The 17,981-nt window shown below is 43.3% G+C and overlaps 1 protein-coding gene across 1 annotated transcript in view; it reads left to right on the top strand.

Annotated features, from left to right (window-relative positions):
- The window catches only part of LOC147017900 (hedgehog-interacting protein-like), a 221,263-nt gene that overhangs the window by 189,470 nt on the left and 13,812 nt on the right, over positions 1 to 17,981 (top strand). The window contains exon 14 of the mRNA XM_085896963.1: positions 2,999 to 3,087. Within this exon, the coding sequence (XP_085753089.1) occupies positions 2,999 to 3,054 (56 nt within the window). The 3' untranslated portion in view covers positions 3,055 to 3,087. The remainder of the gene's footprint in view (positions 1 to 2,998; positions 3,088 to 17,981) is intronic.

Genomic DNA, 17,981 nt, shown 5'->3' with positions numbered 1-17,981 from the left:
ATTGTTGACACATGTCGACACATGTTACTTGTAAGTTGCTCATCAGTCCAAACACGTCGAGGTAATGCTTGGCGTACCCGAAACTTATTTCTAACCTATGAGTAACGTGCTTTGAACCGATGTGTAACGTATCTCCAACGCATATTGACGTGTGTAGACGTATTTGATTGACGTCTTCCGGACGACCACAGAACTTGCTGAACGTGTTTCTAACTTACAGCTACCTTATAATGGCGTATTGGCAGCGTTTAGGGGAATTGGTATATAAAAATTGGCTTCACAGGAGGAACCCGTCAGTGTTTCAGACTCCATGTTGAGTAGATGTCCATGTCAGTAGTATCAGTAGTAGTAGTAGGTGAGCGTGTCAGTAGTAGTAGTAGTAGTAGTAGTAGTAGTAGTAGTAGTAGTAGTAGTAGTAGGTCCATGTCAGTAGTAGTAGGTGAGCGTGATGGGGAGGGTGTGGGTGATGATGGATCCTCCTTGTGTCCGCTGCCATGGCCAGGAGACTTCTTTGCAGCATTTTTCGAAGTTTTCTTCAGCATTTTTTTTATGTTTTTCTGCGCTCAACTATTGATGTTTTTTTTTCCAGCTTTGGGCGTATTCATAACGAATTGGACATATGCATAACGTATTCGTAACGTACACAGAACGTTTCGATAACTTATAGATAACTTATACCAACAAATGCTTAGCGTGTTGTCGGCGTTCACAACGTATGCCCAACGATAGTCTAACGTATGCATAGCGTGCGGCAGCGTATCGCCGCTGATCACGTGGCGTAGGCTATTAATAGGCTGCCGCTCAACGATTTAAATCATAACCGCACCAGAAATCGAAGTGTCAACATCACCGTCATTCCGAAGAAAATAAAAAAAAAAACAAAAAAAAACATGGAGTCTGGAACACTGATGGGTTCCTCCTCTGAACCCCATTTTTATATAACAATTCCCCTAAACGATGCCAATACGCCATTATATGGTAGATGTAAGTTAGAAACACATTCAGTAAGTTCTGTGGTCGTCCGGAAGACGTCATTCAAATACGTCTACATACGTCAATATGCGTTGGAGATACGTTACACATAAGTTCAAAGCACATTACTCATAGGTTAGAAATAAGTTTCGGGTACGCTAAACATTACCTCGACGTGTTTCGATTTATGAGTAACTTACAAGTAACGTGTGTCGACGTGTGTCAACGATCGCATAACGTGCCTCCAACTTATGGCCAGCGTATGCGGAACGTGTAAGTCATACGCTGGCATACGTTGAAAAATTTTGAGCATGCTTAAAATTTGTCGACGAGCTCGGCGTACTACGATGTATGCCAGCGTGCTCTTAACGAATACAAAACTTACCCATAACGTATTCGACGTGTGCCAGCGTTTTAGACAAATTTTTCATACGTCGGCATACGCTGGCTAAATCATCAAGGTGTGACAGGGCCTTAAGCAACCGTGGATGCCGGTTACCGTAATTAAATCTAACATGGTCTCGTGCCAAGTGCTGCGTTACCTCATTCTATAAATAAATTACTTCAACTGGGACACCGCGCTCTCAATGTCCCACCAATCTCCTTATGAGGTACTGCCAAGCGAAACCATGTGTGGGGCGTTGGCTATTTTGGACAAATTAGGGGGGAAGAACTTCCCATCTGTTTATTATGTACACTCTATAACAGTCCATTAAAGGAAAGGATGACCAGGCAGGTTTGAAAGAGGCCTACCAAACAATGGTGATTCTCAGTTGCATAAGTATTTGATCAACAAGTGATGAAACCGGTCTGACAGCAAAGGGGGTGTGTAGCATTGAGATTCTCTTGTGTTTCCTATTTGTGATACAGCTGTGGAGGAACTCCAAGAAGGGTTAGAAACAGCAAGGGGCTTACCTTGGGTAGCCTTTCATGGTCACTTTATGGAGCCTCTTCAGTGTGAGAAATAGCATGGGAGGAGTTCATTTAAGTGTGTGTGTGTGTGTGTGTGTGTGTGTGTGTGTGTGTGTGTGTGTGTGTGTGTGTGTGTGTGTGTGTGTGTGTGTGTGTGTGTGTGCGTGCGTGCGTGCGTGCGTGCGTGCGTGCGTGCGTGCGTGCGTAAAAATATATATATACATATATACAAATAAAAATACAGCCTTTTTACAGCTATTTTCCCCCGCTGAGCAGGGGTTAGCTTTTTGCGGGCTCCAAGCAATCATGGTTCCCTTCTTGAGGCAATGTTTTATGGCTGGATGCCCTTCCTGATGCCAACCCTGGTCGCCTCTTACACCTATTCTAACCGGGGCATACACCAGGACCAGTACACTGGTACTCATTTCGTCAGCCTCGGAAGGATGACAGGCTGAGTCAACCCCTGGTGTTAATTCACTGGAAACGGGGCCCAAACTCAGGACCCAATCCCAATATCATAGGTTTAGTGCTCAGATGGATGTGCCAAACAGGACATCCATTCCACAATAATGCATAAATGTGTGTAGTCTTTGCCATAATGTTGGTTTCTGTAGGTTTATGAGTGCTGGACTATCGTTCTGCACTCTGAGGAATGCTATCTGATGTATTTACCACATGCCACACTCAAGCAGCCACCAGCACATAAAGGAAGAAATAGTTTCCGAGATTGAACAAAAGCAATGGTGATCTTTTGTGACAAGTATGGTTGGGTCACTTTGATGCATATTGTCTTTCTTGTTTGTGGTCACTTAACTCTACCATTGTTCTTGATGAAATAAGAATGAGCATAATATCATGTGCCTTTTCCATTCTTAATATAATCTGAACCAAATGCCGAATCATAATTCAGTAATATATACTGTATTTCAGGCCAATATTAAAATGTGCAATTTTCTCAATAAAATTAAGAAATATCAATTAACTCTAGTTTGTCTTTTACAAAACTTTGCTGCAATTTATCAGTTGACTTCCTGGGAATCCATTATTCTGCTCATGATTCCATGATCACTGCAGACCTCACTCCTTCAATAATATTGCTTGTTGTCATTTCTAGGATTCAGCTTCCTGTTTGGGGAATCACTGGACAATGCATCCACATCTCAACAGTGACGGATGGTTGCATCTTTTCCAGGACAATATCTGGTAAGAAAATGTGAATGGGTCAAGGTGGTTGTTCCAAGTTTGATATTTTCTTTTATGGTTAATTGTCCTGATTTCTCAGTTGACAAGATTTGTATTTTTTTTTAAGGTTTAAATAAAGACCAGCCTTTTCACTTTCCTTCTTCTTCGTCTGCAGCAGTTTCATCAAGTCCTCTTTACTTCCTGCCAACAGAGTAGTGTCATCAGCATACCTTAGGTTATTAATACATCTTCCAATCCTGACTCCAGCCTATGTCATCCAAATTTGATTCCTCATGATATACTCGCCAAACAAATGAAATGAGTAAGGGGAGAGAATGGATCCCTGTCTAATGCCTTTTCTAATTCCAAACCATTCTGTCTCTCCATACTCTGTTCTTGCTGTGGCTTCTTGTTCAGTGCACAGGGTTATCAGGCATATCAGGTGCTCTGGCATCCCCATTTTTCTCAGCATAATCCAAATCAATTCTTGATGAACACAATCGAAGGCTTTGCTATCTATTATATATTGCAAACCTTGGTGTTTGTCCGTGCGTTCGTCTGTCTCCCGTTTATGGCGGCCCCTTCCCACGCTCCATTTGAAAAGCTGTGCATGCAGGCAAAGCTCAACATTCAATTTTGAAATGACAGGAGAACAGGCATGAATAATGTAGATGCCAAATTTTATTTCACAAGCAGGATATTCCACCCTCTTTTGAGACAAATCTAACCTCCGCCGCCCTATGATGCACCACCATTTTGCAGTGTGTGGTATAAGTACCTCAGAGCTTTGGCTCTGAGTGAAAACAAAAGTGCAACACAAATAACCATTTTAAAGTCCATTAAATAATTTAAATTGAAAGATTAACTTAAACTTTTACTATCACTGGTGACAGGTACTTTTGCTTGTAATCCATAAAACGGGGAAGCACATTCCTTTGATATTCCATTTCTTTTTCCCTGATCCACCTCAGATTTGCTATTTGATTTCTATGGGCAGGAACAATCCAGGAACAATCCTGACCCAAATCTGCGTACAGATAGCTGTTAAAATTTTGATTGCCTCCTCCAACTACCTCAAGAATTATATTGGAATTTCATCGGCACCTGGTGCTTTTACATTTGCCAGCTCTTTAAGATAACTCGACACATTCTATCACTATTGGTTCTTGCTCATATTCTCTTTCTTCAAAGTTTTCCATCATATTGCTATCTCATTTGTATATAGCCTTTCCATCTTTCCTTCACTTGTGTTTCTTCTGTCAGATCTTTTCCTGTTCTACTTTGATGGACCCCAATCTGAGATCTAAACTTAACTTTCCTGTGATATCTCTGATATATATTTTTGAAAGATCTCTTCTTTTTCCCACTCTGTTGTCAATTTCCATTTCTATTCATGCTTCTTTGAAATATTCCCCTTTCTCTTTCCTAGGTTGTTGTTGGAAGTCGGCATTGAGCTGTTTAATGTCCTCTCTTCATGTACCTTTGGTTTTCACCTCTCATGTTCCGTCTGCAATATGTAGTGCCTCTTCTGTCAGCTATTTCGTTTTCTTCTTTATGCTTGCTTTTGGGGTGTTGTTGTTGGCCTCTTCTTTTACAATGTCTTCAACTTCTTGCCACATTGCTACAAGTCCAGCTGTTAGTCCAGCTCTGCAAAACGGTTTTTCCTTGTATACTCTTTAAATATATTCTCAGTCATATCTGGTTGGAGTTTTTGATATATATATTTTTTTTAACCTTTCTCAATTTGACTCGTAACTTTTCCACAAGGACTTCATAATCTGTCCCACTGTCTGTGCCTGGCAGATTGCACAGCACTTCTCGATCTCCTGTTGATCAGATTGTAGTCACTCTGATTTCTATGTTGCCCATCAGGTGAAGTCCATGTGTACAGTCTACACTTGGGTTGATTGAACCATGTGTTTGCAATTACAAGCTCATTCTCCACACACAACGCCACCTTTCGCTCCCCTGACTCATTTTGGACACCAAGTCCATACTTTGTTGCAATCCCTGGTACTCCTGCCTCTCCAATTTTTGCATTCCTGTCTCCCATAATAATGAAAATATCTCCTTTCAGCACCTGTTATCCTAGTTCCTGCATCTTTCCATAAAACTCCTACACATTTTCCTCATCTGCAGCAGAAGTTGGAGCATACATCTGAATGATGGTGGTGTTAACCGGATGTACTTTCAACCTCATTGATATGAACCTATAATTTACTGGGTTGTAGTCCAGTACTGACACTGCAGACTTATTGCCAATCATGGCCACACCAGTTTTTTTTTTTTTACTGGTTTCATGACAAGAAAAGAACACTTTATAATCGTTGGACTGAAACTGCCCAAAACTAGTCCATGTAAATTCACTTATCACCCAAAATTGTAGTTCTCCTCTCCATATTTCACTTTGATACATCTAACTTTCCCGATTTAATTGACCTTACATTCCATGTTCAAATTTTGTCAATGTTTGATGGGCTCTGAGTTCGACTTTCAGTTTTGGCAACGACAACAACTGGATTTCGTTGAGGGTTTCATCCAGTATCGTCATATCAGCCAGTCCTACTCATCAAAACACTTTGCTCTTCCCCAGTAGACATCTGGGTACTTTCAAACCAGGAGGGCTCATTGTTCAGTAATATGGCTTTATCTATTAGATTTATGATTATGATTGTTTTCTTGGCATGTGTGGAAGTAGTTTGTCGTTGCCTTCTTCCAGGCAGTGTTTATACTAGACGGGTGATTCGAGACATTGTTCTCCGTGAGAGAGAGTCCTCTGCCTAGCATCAAGGCTGTGCAACCATTATTGGCAATATGTGCCAGCTGCCTGTATTGCCATCCACCACCTGCTCCCATAGCTTCTCATAACCCTAATCGTGAGGTTAAAATGGGATTTACACATTGCTCGAGGGTGGCCCATGGGTTAATGAATGCACCTCATTTAAAAGGAATGCTGCCTTTACCCTGTGATTACAAAGCCATAATGATGCACACTTGTTGTTGGGCCACCACATTTACAACACTATGACGAACACCACATGTGGGGAAGTCAAGTGCGAAGTGGTCAATAAATGATTCACACTTGCCTCTTACACATGCACTATTGATGAAAGTACATTTCAAATTGTGTGTGTGTGTGTGTGTGTGTGTGTGTGTGTGTGTGTGTGTGTGTGTGTGTGTGTGTGTGTGTGTGTGTGTGTGTGTGTGTGTGTGTGTGTGTGTGTGTGTGTGTGTGTGTGTGTGTGTGTCCATCCAATGGGACTATACTCTGTGCAGAGCATTAGTGCTGCCTTGGCTATTGGGTCTCCTTGGCTATTGGGCACAATCCTGGACAGGTCGCCACTCCGACACAGGACACCAACAAGCTGGCACTCATTTTGCCAACCACAGAAGGATGACAGGCAGAGTCAACCCCACCTAGTATTAATTCAACAGCCAAGTGGGATTTGAATTCAGGATGCTTGGATATCAAACCTACTCTAACCATTAAGCCAACACCAGGCATGCATATGCATATATATGAAAGTAGAGTGGTTTACCCATAGGTTGGAATATGAGAAGAGCAAACTGAACAAAAGAATAGAGGAGGAGCAAATTAGTAACTCCCAGGATAGGAAGAGCTTGGAGGAAGAATGGAAAATTAAGCTGGAAAAGGAAAAACGGCAACACGATTGGGAATTGAAACAACTGAAGGAAGAGGTAAGATCAGGCAATCAGATAAGAGAAAGCCGAGAACAGAAGATAAAAAGAGGAGAGACATATCTGGAGCAAAGGAAGGAGGAATTGTTGCAAAAGTCAAGACAGTTCGAGGAACTACAGGGAGAAATGAGGAAAGTAGAGTGGAGTACCCATAAGTTGGAACAGGAGAAGAGCGAACTGAACGAAAGAATAGAGGAAGAGCAAATTAGTCACTCCCGGGATAGTAAGAACTTGGAAGAAGAATGGAAAACAAAGCTGGAAAAGGAAAAATGGGAACAAAATGTGGAATTGCAACAACTGAAGGAAAAGGTAAGATCAGGCAATCAGATAAGAGAAAGCCAAGAACAGAAGATAAAAAGAGGAGAGAAATATCTGGAACAACTGAAGGAATATGGTAAGAGAATGGACGACATGAGGGAGGTAGCATGCAAAAGAGGTGCGGAGATGAGAAAGGAATTAGGGGAAAAAGCTGCTGAGTCACAGAAACACCAAAACAAAGAGAGGGAGTTACAAAACGAGCTGAGGATGTTAAGTGAGGAAAGAGAGAGAATGGAGAATGAAACATTCAGGAACCACACTGTGCAGATCGAACAGTTGGAAGCCAAAGCAAGATTAAAGAATGAGATGGAAGAAAGAGTAGTGAAAGAACAACTAATGAAGCAGGAAAGGGAAATCAACCAATTGAGGGAAATGACGAGATTGAAGAAGGAAGAACAAGAGAGACGGTGGAATAGGAAACAAAAAGAACATGAATTTGAAATTGACCAACTCAAGGAGAGAGCAAGGTTGGAGTACGTGGAGATGGTGAAAGACCAAGGAATGAAGCAGGAAAGGGAAATCAACCAATTGAGAGAAATGACGAGATTGGAGAATGAAGAACAAGAGAGACGGTGGGAGAGGAAACAAAAAGAACATGAATTTGAAATTGACCAACTAAAGGAGAGAGCAAGGTTGGAGTACGCGGAGATGGAAAACTCCGGAAAGATAACGAACAACTAAAAAGGCTCAGAGAGGAAGAACGACTCAAATGGAAAGGAAAATGGAGCCAGGAAGTAGGACAGCACAATAATGTGGGATGTGTGACATCACCACAGGGAGGAATGTTAGTGGTGCGGGACTTGATTGACATCACTCGTCGGATGAAACAACAATTAGAGCAAACCCTGGTGAAGGAGACATTGAGGGAGCAAACGGGGTTGTTGACTAATGAAACACGTTTTGAGCAGGTCCAGCATGTGGAGCTGACAGCCCCAGAAGAGTGTGGCGAACCGATGATGAGCAACTTGCTGGAGAGACGTGACCAGACCGAGGTAACTCTGGAACAAAGCAGGTATGAGGGCACATGCATACATGGTGCGGACGATGAGCTTAAGGTAGAAATTGAATTTTATGTTAATGAAGAGACTCTGTCCGATGGGGTGCACGTATGCATGACCCCTGAATGTGTGTGGAATGCCTGTGAATGAATGCTTGAGCCCACAGTCCAGACTACAGCACCGGTATGTGCTGCCGAGGCTGAAAAGTGTGTGGGTACTCACCTGGCGGTCGGGAATGTAACCCTGGAATGCGAGGCAGTTGGTCAGAACGCAGGCAAGGTTGAATGTGTGGAATGTGAACACATAACCCTGGAATGTGTGGAGCCTGCTGTGGGTGGGAGTCCTGAGCGTGGAATGAGTGGTGACGTAGGAAATAGGTTAGAGGTGCAAGGGGAAATAGAAATGCCACCAGGACAGAACTTGACACAGGGGACGGAGGCCATGATGGACAGCTCCGCATGGGTTCTTAAGAGTTAGAGGTGCTGCATCCAGGAGCAGGCTTTAGAAATTGGATTTTAATTTCTCTCTCAGCCTCACAGGAACTTCTGGGGAGAGCGCAGATGAGTAGCAAGTGGCACTGGCATGTGTCACCTGGTCTTCAAACCTCTCTGAGGACACGAGGGGTTTCAGCTAGTTGAGTGGGGTTTAGCTGTCTTCAGGGAATCAGAGAGAAGATGGGGAGGCCGCTCCCCCGATTGGGGTTTACCTGATTTCCGCGAACCCTGGAGAAAAGGAGGGGGTGGACCACAACCCCAATTGAGACGTGACCCCTTTGAGCCGCTGCGGAAAGGCGGTGGGGTCCTGTAATGGGGATAATGAGGGATTCGTTCCCTCACTCCCTTTCCAATGAGCCAAAGAAGCAGGCCATATTGGGATGAAAAAAATTTTGATTGAAAATTATGTCGAGAGTGATTGCAAATCGAGACTGATAGAAGGGATAAGAGTGGCACGAGTGGATTTGGGTGATTATGAAAAAAAAAAGTGGTGGAGACATTACAGTCAGAGCGTTAAACGCACCTGAAACAAGTGGATGACAAAGAGTGGCTTGGTTGAGGAAGGATTGAAATGCCTGGTTGGAACCATGTCGAGGTTCCATGGGGCTGGTGAAGAGATTTTGATGTTTTGTTTAAATTGTTGGAAATAAACGATTAGGGCAGTATGGAGGAGGCTAGCGGACAACGGACGTAGTGACAAATTGATTGGGGTTTGATGAAAAAGTGTACCAATTAAATTTGATGACCAAGTGGGACCCGAAGGACTGGTGTGTTTTTGTTTTAACATAAAAGTGAAAGGCGTTGGATGGTATTGTGGACTGGGTGTGTGGCACTGTGGGATGAATGACTAAAGTGTTTGGGGTGAATTGCATGATTGTGCGAATGAGGAGAGTGAGTGCGAACAACGTACCCTGTCGGTAGGAGTCTCCTAACCAAGTTAGTGTAGGTTAGGGGGACTTAGAGGATTTGTAATGGATTCTGGCTGCTGTTCCATTGTGCAGGCGGACTGCTAGGGGTAGATGCAGGCCAAGGTATGGTGGTACAAGTGTGACATGGTATTGGAAGTTGGTGAGTCTGGAGAGAGGGCACCAGGGCTTTGGGGGCTCCTGGCAGGTGAAGGCTGTCAGAGGTGCCAGGAGAGCACACTATTGTTCAGTGCCATCAGAGCACAGTAGGGTTTAGTGCCAGGAGAGCACAGTAGGTTTTAGTGCTAGGAGAGCACAGTATGGGGGCTAGAGAGCCACCCCTTAGTTTGGAGCGCCAGAAGCACGCTTAGGTGAACCCCGAGGTCGCTGGGTGCCCCCCACCCCCGATTGGAAGCAGGCACAGAGGCCTAGTAGTAGTCAAACTCCCCAGCCAGTGAGTTATGCCTGCCACCACCAAATGAAAAAAGACAAATAAGGGACTTGCCCAGGTTTAAAAGAATGGAACAGTGTGCCAGGTTGGGAAAATTGGTCATTAGGGTAATTCTAGCCATAGCAGGGTTTGTTTCGTTGTTTAGAGCTAAAAGTAAATGGTTAGGTTCGATGAATTCTCCTCCACACCATTCATGCATGACACCTGGTACGAGTAGTGTTGATGGGAAAATTTGTTAACAAGGGCCAGGCAAGGTCACCCTCTCCAAGTGCCAGAGAAGCCACCAGTGAGTCATGAGCACACACCCACGAAGATAACATTTGATTAAGAAACACACCATCCTGTCTGTTTAAAAAAAAATGTATTAAGAAGACCATCCCGAAACAAGTCCTGCCAAAACAAGTCAGGCAAGGAAGGTTAAGGTCAGGCAACTCCATCTCACCTGGTCTGAGGTCATCACATCCAGTTGCGCCCTCAAGAACGCCTCCAAACTGCATTTGCATACCATCGATATAACCGTGCCACCATTGCTGTGCCACCTGCTGTCCAATGCAAGGCTTGTTGTCTGGTGCTGCTCGTGAGTAGGCCATATGGGCCGAAGTCATTTTGTGGGCCATATGGGCCGATGCCATTTTGTGGGCCGTTGCGGCCGAAGATTCATGCCATTTTGTGGGCCGTTGCGGCCGAAGAACTCTCTGTGAGATTAGGCCACTGGGCCGACTGAACTCACCTGGTGAGAGGCCAATAGGGCCAGGAAGTGAGGAAACCCTCAGCGGTGAATAGGCAATACTGCCGGGAGGGGGCATGAATGAACGAACACGTTAAGGAACTTTGAACCTTTGAATGTCCTGCTCCAATGCAAATATTTGTGTTAAAAGTAAAATTGAATGCCCTCCCGTTCAAATCCATAATTAGAATGTTAAGTAGTGTGCATAGAGTGTGAATGTGTTTGTTAGATTCGTGATCCGACACACTATGATAGGGACATGCCAATATTACTGTGACACTTTGGTTTTTGGAGTTAAGTGCTTCCAATATTGTGGGTTAGAGTAAATGGGAGATCTGTGCTGTACGTTAGACAGGGCCATTACTATGGGCTGCCCCAGATGGAGGCTCGGGAGAGCCTCGGGAGAAAGGTGGGGGTAGTGTTGCGGAAATGGGCCCTTAGTGGGTTATTAAATATAGGATTAGCCCAGATCCCCCATGAAGTGCATGTTTAGCCAGGTTTGGTAATCGGACGTTACATTCTGTCGGGAGGTGTAGCAGGCTTTCCAGTGTTCATACAGTGGTGGTGTACCGAGAGGCGCCGTTCTTCTTCTTACTTCCCCCCTCCGAACCAGCACCCGCCTAGCGCTCTGACAGAGTCGGTCAACGAGACTTGCCGGCAACCCATTGGCGGAGAGCCGCTGCAGTCTCGAGCGATGGACCAATCACGGGTCCCTGGAGGCGGTCCATAAGGCCCGCTCCAAAAGGCAAAAGCAACTGGCTGCTTTGTGAGTTGGGGATCTGTTTTCGTGAGAAGAGCGAGCCCCAAGAAGGCAAGGGAGAAACTTCTAGTGTCGAGTCTGCGATCGGCTTCGTGAAAAAGGCCCGCCCCGAAAGGAACTGGCTGCTTTGTCGGTCTGGGAACGGCTTGTGTGAGTCGGCGATCAGCTTTGTGAAGAGTTGTTTGGCCGGCTGTTCCTCCTCGGTTATGGATCCAGCCTGAGGTCATCCACAGGTTGATCCTGAGTCCAGTTACGGAGCCTCTGACTGTCCTTACTCACTGCACGGCTCAACACGTCTTGTGATCCCATCGATCCGCCTGCGGAGCCCAACACCCCAATTTGGCCTAGTCTGGTGAACAGGCCAGGCCTGGATTTGTATACTGGACCTTGTGAGAAACCAGCTGGAACATACCATAGATCTTTCGCTCTTGTGCCGTCGACCTTACGGGGGCTGAACGCACCGCGGCTGCGTGCGTGAGCGGTGCGACAAAAGGAGTGCGTCGCCACCATCTTGCCCTGCGGCGTGCGTGGGCGGTGCCGACAAGAAGGAGGTCATCGCCGCCATCTTGCCACGCTGCATGCTCGAGCTTGGGCGCTCGAATCTGTTGACATCGGCTTCTCACGAACCGCACTCATGCCTTCGACACTTTTCCTCTCATCCATGAGGCACGACCAAGTACTCCGTGTCTTGTCTGCATGTTGTCTGTGTCTTGTCTGCATGTGGCCAGGCCTAAGGTTTATTTCGATAGGGCCCCCTTCGAAACCCGTATCCGTAGCTCCCTAGTTAAGAGCGGGTTACAGATTAATTATAACGTTCGTGAATGCTTTGCTTGTGTCGTGTTCCCCGATGTGTCCCCAATAAATCTGGCTGAGTTGTACGAAAGTTGCTGCCTTGAGTTTATTCGTGCCGCGCTGAGAAACAATCCGCTCGATTTGTATTTAAAACCAAACGGGCTACGGACTGGCAGACTTTGCTCGGTCTCTGACAAACCCAGTATGTAGCCGGGGTCTATATCCCCAACTGGTAAGGCCCAGGTGTACTTTGGTATCGCGATCTGAGGCGCGTGACCCAAGACCTGTGCCGAACTAGCCGGCGTTATAACCCTGGAGATGGCAGTGCTGTTCAGTGATGCCGAATCTTCAAATTTGGCTGTCAAGAGTAGGGTGCGAATTCCGCCACCGCCGAATCCGTAACAATATATATATATATATATATATATATATATATATATATATATATATATATATATATATATATATATATATATATATATATATATATATATATATATATATATATATATATATATATATATATACAGGGTGAGTCAAAATTAGCACCCGATTTCTATTCTTTCTGGGAAGCCATGTTGTTAATAATTGTCTTGCAGATTATTAATTTTCGTAATTTATTTATTTTTGATTTTGTTTTGCAGGTTATTGCTGCAAGTTTGGAAAGTTAATAAATTTGCACCAAATTGAGCTTAATGGCACAATTAACAGACACAATTGTGTCGACTGGGCTGCGAATAACCCAAGAGTGACAGTTGAGAAGGAGGTAAATTTACCTGGAGTGACAGTTTGGGCAGCCATACCTCCATTTGGGATAATTGGACCCTTTTTCTTTGAGGGATCTGTCACTGCAGAAATTTACCTGGATATGCTGCAAACCTTCTTTTGGCCCAGGGTACAAGATCATGACTTATTTCCAGCATGATAGAGCTCCACCTCATTATGAACGTGATGTTCGTCAGTGGCTTCATGAAAACTTTCCCAGAAAGTGGATCGGCCGCCGCGGTCCGATTGAGTGGCCGGCACGCTCTCCAGACCTTACACCTCCAGATTTCTTTCTTTGGGGGCTCATGAAAGACCTTGTTTATCGTGAAAATCCTTGAACCATTCAGGAATTGAAGGCTCAAATCACTGCAAAATTTGAGGAAATTTATATCGAACTCTGCAGACGTGTGTGTCGCTCTGTGCCTGCTCGGCTGCAATTGTGCATCGATCACGAGGGAGGGCACTTTGAAAATTGCAAGTAAAACAGCTTGGTACAGTTCTGTAATTTTTTCTTGAATAAATGGTCCGATAAACATGTCATTCATTTATTTCTACCTTCTTGTACACTGTAATACAAATGGCAAACAAACGATGAACTGACAGAAATTGGGCGCTACTTCTGACTCACCCTGTATGAATGTATATATATATATATATATATATATATATATATATATATATATATATATATATCTCTATTATAATACCAAGCTTGCACACTAAAAACTCGACTCGCCGTCACACGATCCCTATGAAATTGCTGTGGCACTTAGCGGACATGCCGTCAATGTTTGGGAAGTCTTGGCGTTCCATAGTACCACTTGCATTTTGCACAATGCGTATTTTTGTCATTCCCCGTGTACGGTCTGTCGTCTGCTACCAGCTATGTTGTACTGCCATCCTGTGCATGTGCACGGGTATCGCTAGTATGTATATATATATATATATATATATATATATATATATATATATATATATATATATATATATATATATATATATATATATTTTTTTTTTTTTTCCTGCTGAAATTGTCAAAACCATGAATATACTTCGTGAGAATGGTTGTTCTGAGCATATTGTTAAGAGATACATGCACAAGTTTCTAAACACGATAAAAGATCTGAAGATTGATCCGGACAAATGTTGTCTATATCAGGATGCCCTGGAAAGGGTAATCATCACGAAAGTTTGAAGTACAAATCAAACTTATTGTGTCCAACACGTTTCTGGCTGTGCAACCCCAAGTAATCTTTACCTCTCGCTGTTTGCTGACATCAGTCAACAAGGATGCGCTACTCACCTCACAAACCAGCAATGTTATGTTTGAGTTTAAGTGCTGATGTGAAGCTTGGTACGTGGGCAGCACAACACTAAGATTGGCTGATCGGATCAAATCAAACAACACATCCCTTTGGCGATTCGAAGAAAGATTGTGAGGGTTAGAACACAACCAGTGCGAGCATGGAGAAATATCCAGCAACCACCGGCCACTGTATCTGCTTCATCTGCCATTGCACAGCACCTGGTTGCCAACCCTATCTGTGCAGACCAGTACAATGCAGATATGTTCAGGATATTAAGCCGAGGTCGGAGCTCGTTTCATTTCCGTTTGTTGGAAGCAACCTTCATCCTCACCACCGATCCAATATTATGTCGTCAAAAGGAATTTGTACGAACTCTGTGTCTCTTTCAGCATAGAAAGATCAAGGGAAGTACGGTAACAAATGGTGAATGGACCTGAGGGGAAACCCATCCCCCCTCTCTCCAGGATGTGGTTGCAAACGTCAATCATCGACGAACTCTGCTCCAGCCAAATGGAGCTCGAGGTGAAGATGATGAGCGGACCAATGGGCGTTCGGATTAACCGTGACGTCATAACGGTTGAACCAATCAGTGTCTACCTTATTGAGACCTGCGTATAAAGCACGTGCCTTCACTTCCTCCTTCACTTGCTGCGATTTTTACCCTGAAGAGTGCAGCTCGAAAAGCTTGTCACTCGTATGTGGTGTTTGTTCATATCCGTGTGTGTGTGTGTGTGTGTGTGTGTGTGTGTGTGTGTGTGTGTGTGTGTGTGTGTGTGTGTGTGTGTGTGTGTGTGTGTGTGTGTGTGTGTGTGTGTGTGTGTGTGGTATATGTAGAGTTTGGTTCCAAAATGACAAATGCTGAGTTCAAATTTAAGTTCCCACCACCAAGAGATTGTCAAAAGGTTGCTAACTAGTCATGTATCCATTTTTGCCAAATTGCCATGTACACCATTATTCTGCATTGTAATTACACCCCTTTGTTCCAAATCGCCATAAACACCATGCCAGTTCTTTCACAAACCAAAATGCATCCCTTCAGCCAATCATCACCTCCCATTTTTTCCAATGTGGTTGTGCCCATGGTTTAACCGTAAAGCACGCATTTCGGAGCATCCTTCATAGAAACATGAATGATTTTGATGGTACTGAGGAGGCAGTTTTATTGTCTACCATTGATTATGAATGGAGAAAGCCAAAGGACGATCATGAACGGGATAAAGTGAAGAAGATTCGGCATTCTTGTGGCGAGAAGGTGTCCAAAGTTACGTTTAACCACCTGGCTCGTTTGAACTCTCGCCTATGCCATGCTGATTCACTGAGGGAGGGAGATCTTGCCATGAACCAGGCGAGGTTTTATGAAGTGCCTTACCAAGTAGATCAGGATCAGGCCCTGCTTCATATCATGACGATCACAAAACCAAAATGGCTGTGAAAACATCTGGAAAATTTCGAGTGCAGGAAGGACAGAAAAGTAGTGTTCTCTTTCCAAAGGTGATCTTGATGTGAGGTTCTATTGTAGCTTTTGTGATGCAAAGTTAATGCAGAAAGGTCAGATCTTTGATGGAGTTTATTAGACACGAAACGACCCGTGAACCCATTGTGTTCCCGTTGTGACAGCGGCAGCAGTTGATATCAATCAAAAAATCATTTCAAATATATTTTTTTTAAGACGATAGCTCCAGTGAACTATACCGCTGAGGTTGTTTGCATTGATCAAATTCTCCCGAAGAGTACTTAACTGAATCGGGAATTGATTTTTTTAATAATTTTTTTCATTGCCTGATTTGAACGAAACTTGATATTGCGCATCAATGTGAAAAAACAACGGAGAAAAGAAAGTCGAAGAAATTATTGTGTGTAATCTTCTAAACCATTTTATGTATTAATGAACATGGAAGTATTAAATCAAAATGGTGATGTTTATTTTATGCTTAAAAATAAATCGTTCTTTGTCTATTCTACATGTTTGAGATTTTTAAACAAATCATTTCAAGAAAAAAAAGATAACTCCAGTGAACTATACCACTGAGGTTGTTTGCATTGATAAAATTCTCCCGAAGAGTACTTGACCGAGTCGGAAATTGATTTTTTTTAATCATTTTTACGTTGCCCGATTTCAACAAAATTTTATACTGCACACCACAGGCGAATGATGAGTAAGGTGGGCTGAAAAATTTTGCGCTATCGTGTACCGTTTTGGCTGTATTTTGGTAACATACATACATACAAGATGAGAGTTTTTGTAATATATAGATAAATTGATGGTTTTATTAAACAGGTGGTGACATTACAGAGGTTTTCTCTTCAATCGAGGTGATCTTTATTGAATTTGATAAGAAAACATTGGTAGTTTCATGGAGAATTACAGTTATCTCATCATGTTAAAATGTATGTATGGATTTATGGCATTTTCAGAAAAATCAGACAGTGGATATATGGCATTTTGGGGAATTTGTTTTACATATAGACTTTTCAAAGATATTAAAATTATGGATTTTATCCCCTACCAATAATGCCACATTTAGATGATTATGAATTGTATAAAATTTTTCCAAATGAACTTTTTTATTCATAACTGAAGAGATCAATTTAAACACTGTTATAGTTGAAGGAGCTACATGTCAGGAATACCTGTAATAAAGCATGTACAAATCAAAATGCACTGGTTTCAAAAGTATTCAGCCCCTTAGGTCAGTACTTTGTGTAAGCACCTTTTTCAGAAATTACTGCTGTGAGTAGATTTTGGGTAGGTCTCGACTAGCGTTGCACAATGAAATGGTGAAATCTTTTCCCATTCTTCTCATGAAAATTGCTCTCGTTCTACCAAGTTTGGTGGGGATCATCGAGACGGCAATCTTCAAGTCTTGCCTTGAATGTTCAATTGGGTTCAAGTCAGGATTTTGACTGGGCCACTCAAGAACATTTCTTTTATTCTTATTCAGCCACTCCAGGGTGGCTTTAGCTTTGTGCTTCGGATCATTGTCCTGTTGAAATGTGAATCTCCTTCCCAATTTGAGATTCATGGGTGACTCGAGCAGGTTTTCATCAAGGATTCTCCTGGACTTTTCACTGTTCAGTGTCCTTTCTATCCTGACAAGCGAACCAGTCCCTGCTAATGAAAAGCAGCCTCTTAAGATGATGCTGCTACCACCATGCTTGACAGTAGGGATGGTGTTAACTGGGTGATGTGCAGTGTTGAACTTGCGCAAGATGTAATGCTTTGAATTTAGACCAAAAAGTTCAATTTTTATCTCGTCTGACCACAAAACCTTTCTCCACACGCCTGCGGTATCATCAAGATGCTTTTTCGCATACTCCACATGAGCTTTTAGATTCGTCTTTTTCAGTAATGGCTTCTTTATTGCCATCTGTCCATATAGAGACCAGCTTTGTGAAGGGAATGGGATATTGGTGATTGAAGAAGACTGACCCCCCCCCTCCTTCCTCCCCCATCTCAGACATAGAGCCATGCAGATCTTTCAAAGTAATTGTTGGATTTACAGTGACATCGTGATCAAAGTTCCTGCTTGCCCAGTTGCTGAGTTTGGATGGGTGACCTGATCTGGGTGAAGTCTGGGTGGTATGTCTTCCATATCTTGATGATGGATTTCACCATGCTCACAGGGATAATGAGTGACTTTCAAATATTGAAATAGCCCTCTCCTGAACGGTGCTTTTCCACCACTTTGTCTGACTTAT

This window comes from Eptatretus burgeri, chromosome 10, assembly GCF_056783735.1.
Source record: "Eptatretus burgeri isolate ZD-2024b chromosome 10, Ebu_testis_v1, whole genome shotgun sequence".
In the NCBI taxonomy this organism is placed as follows: Eukaryota; Metazoa; Chordata; class Myxini; order Myxiniformes; family Myxinidae; genus Eptatretus; species Eptatretus burgeri.
Note: the sequence above shows the minus strand (reverse complement) of the source record. Positions and strands in the feature narration are given on the sequence as shown.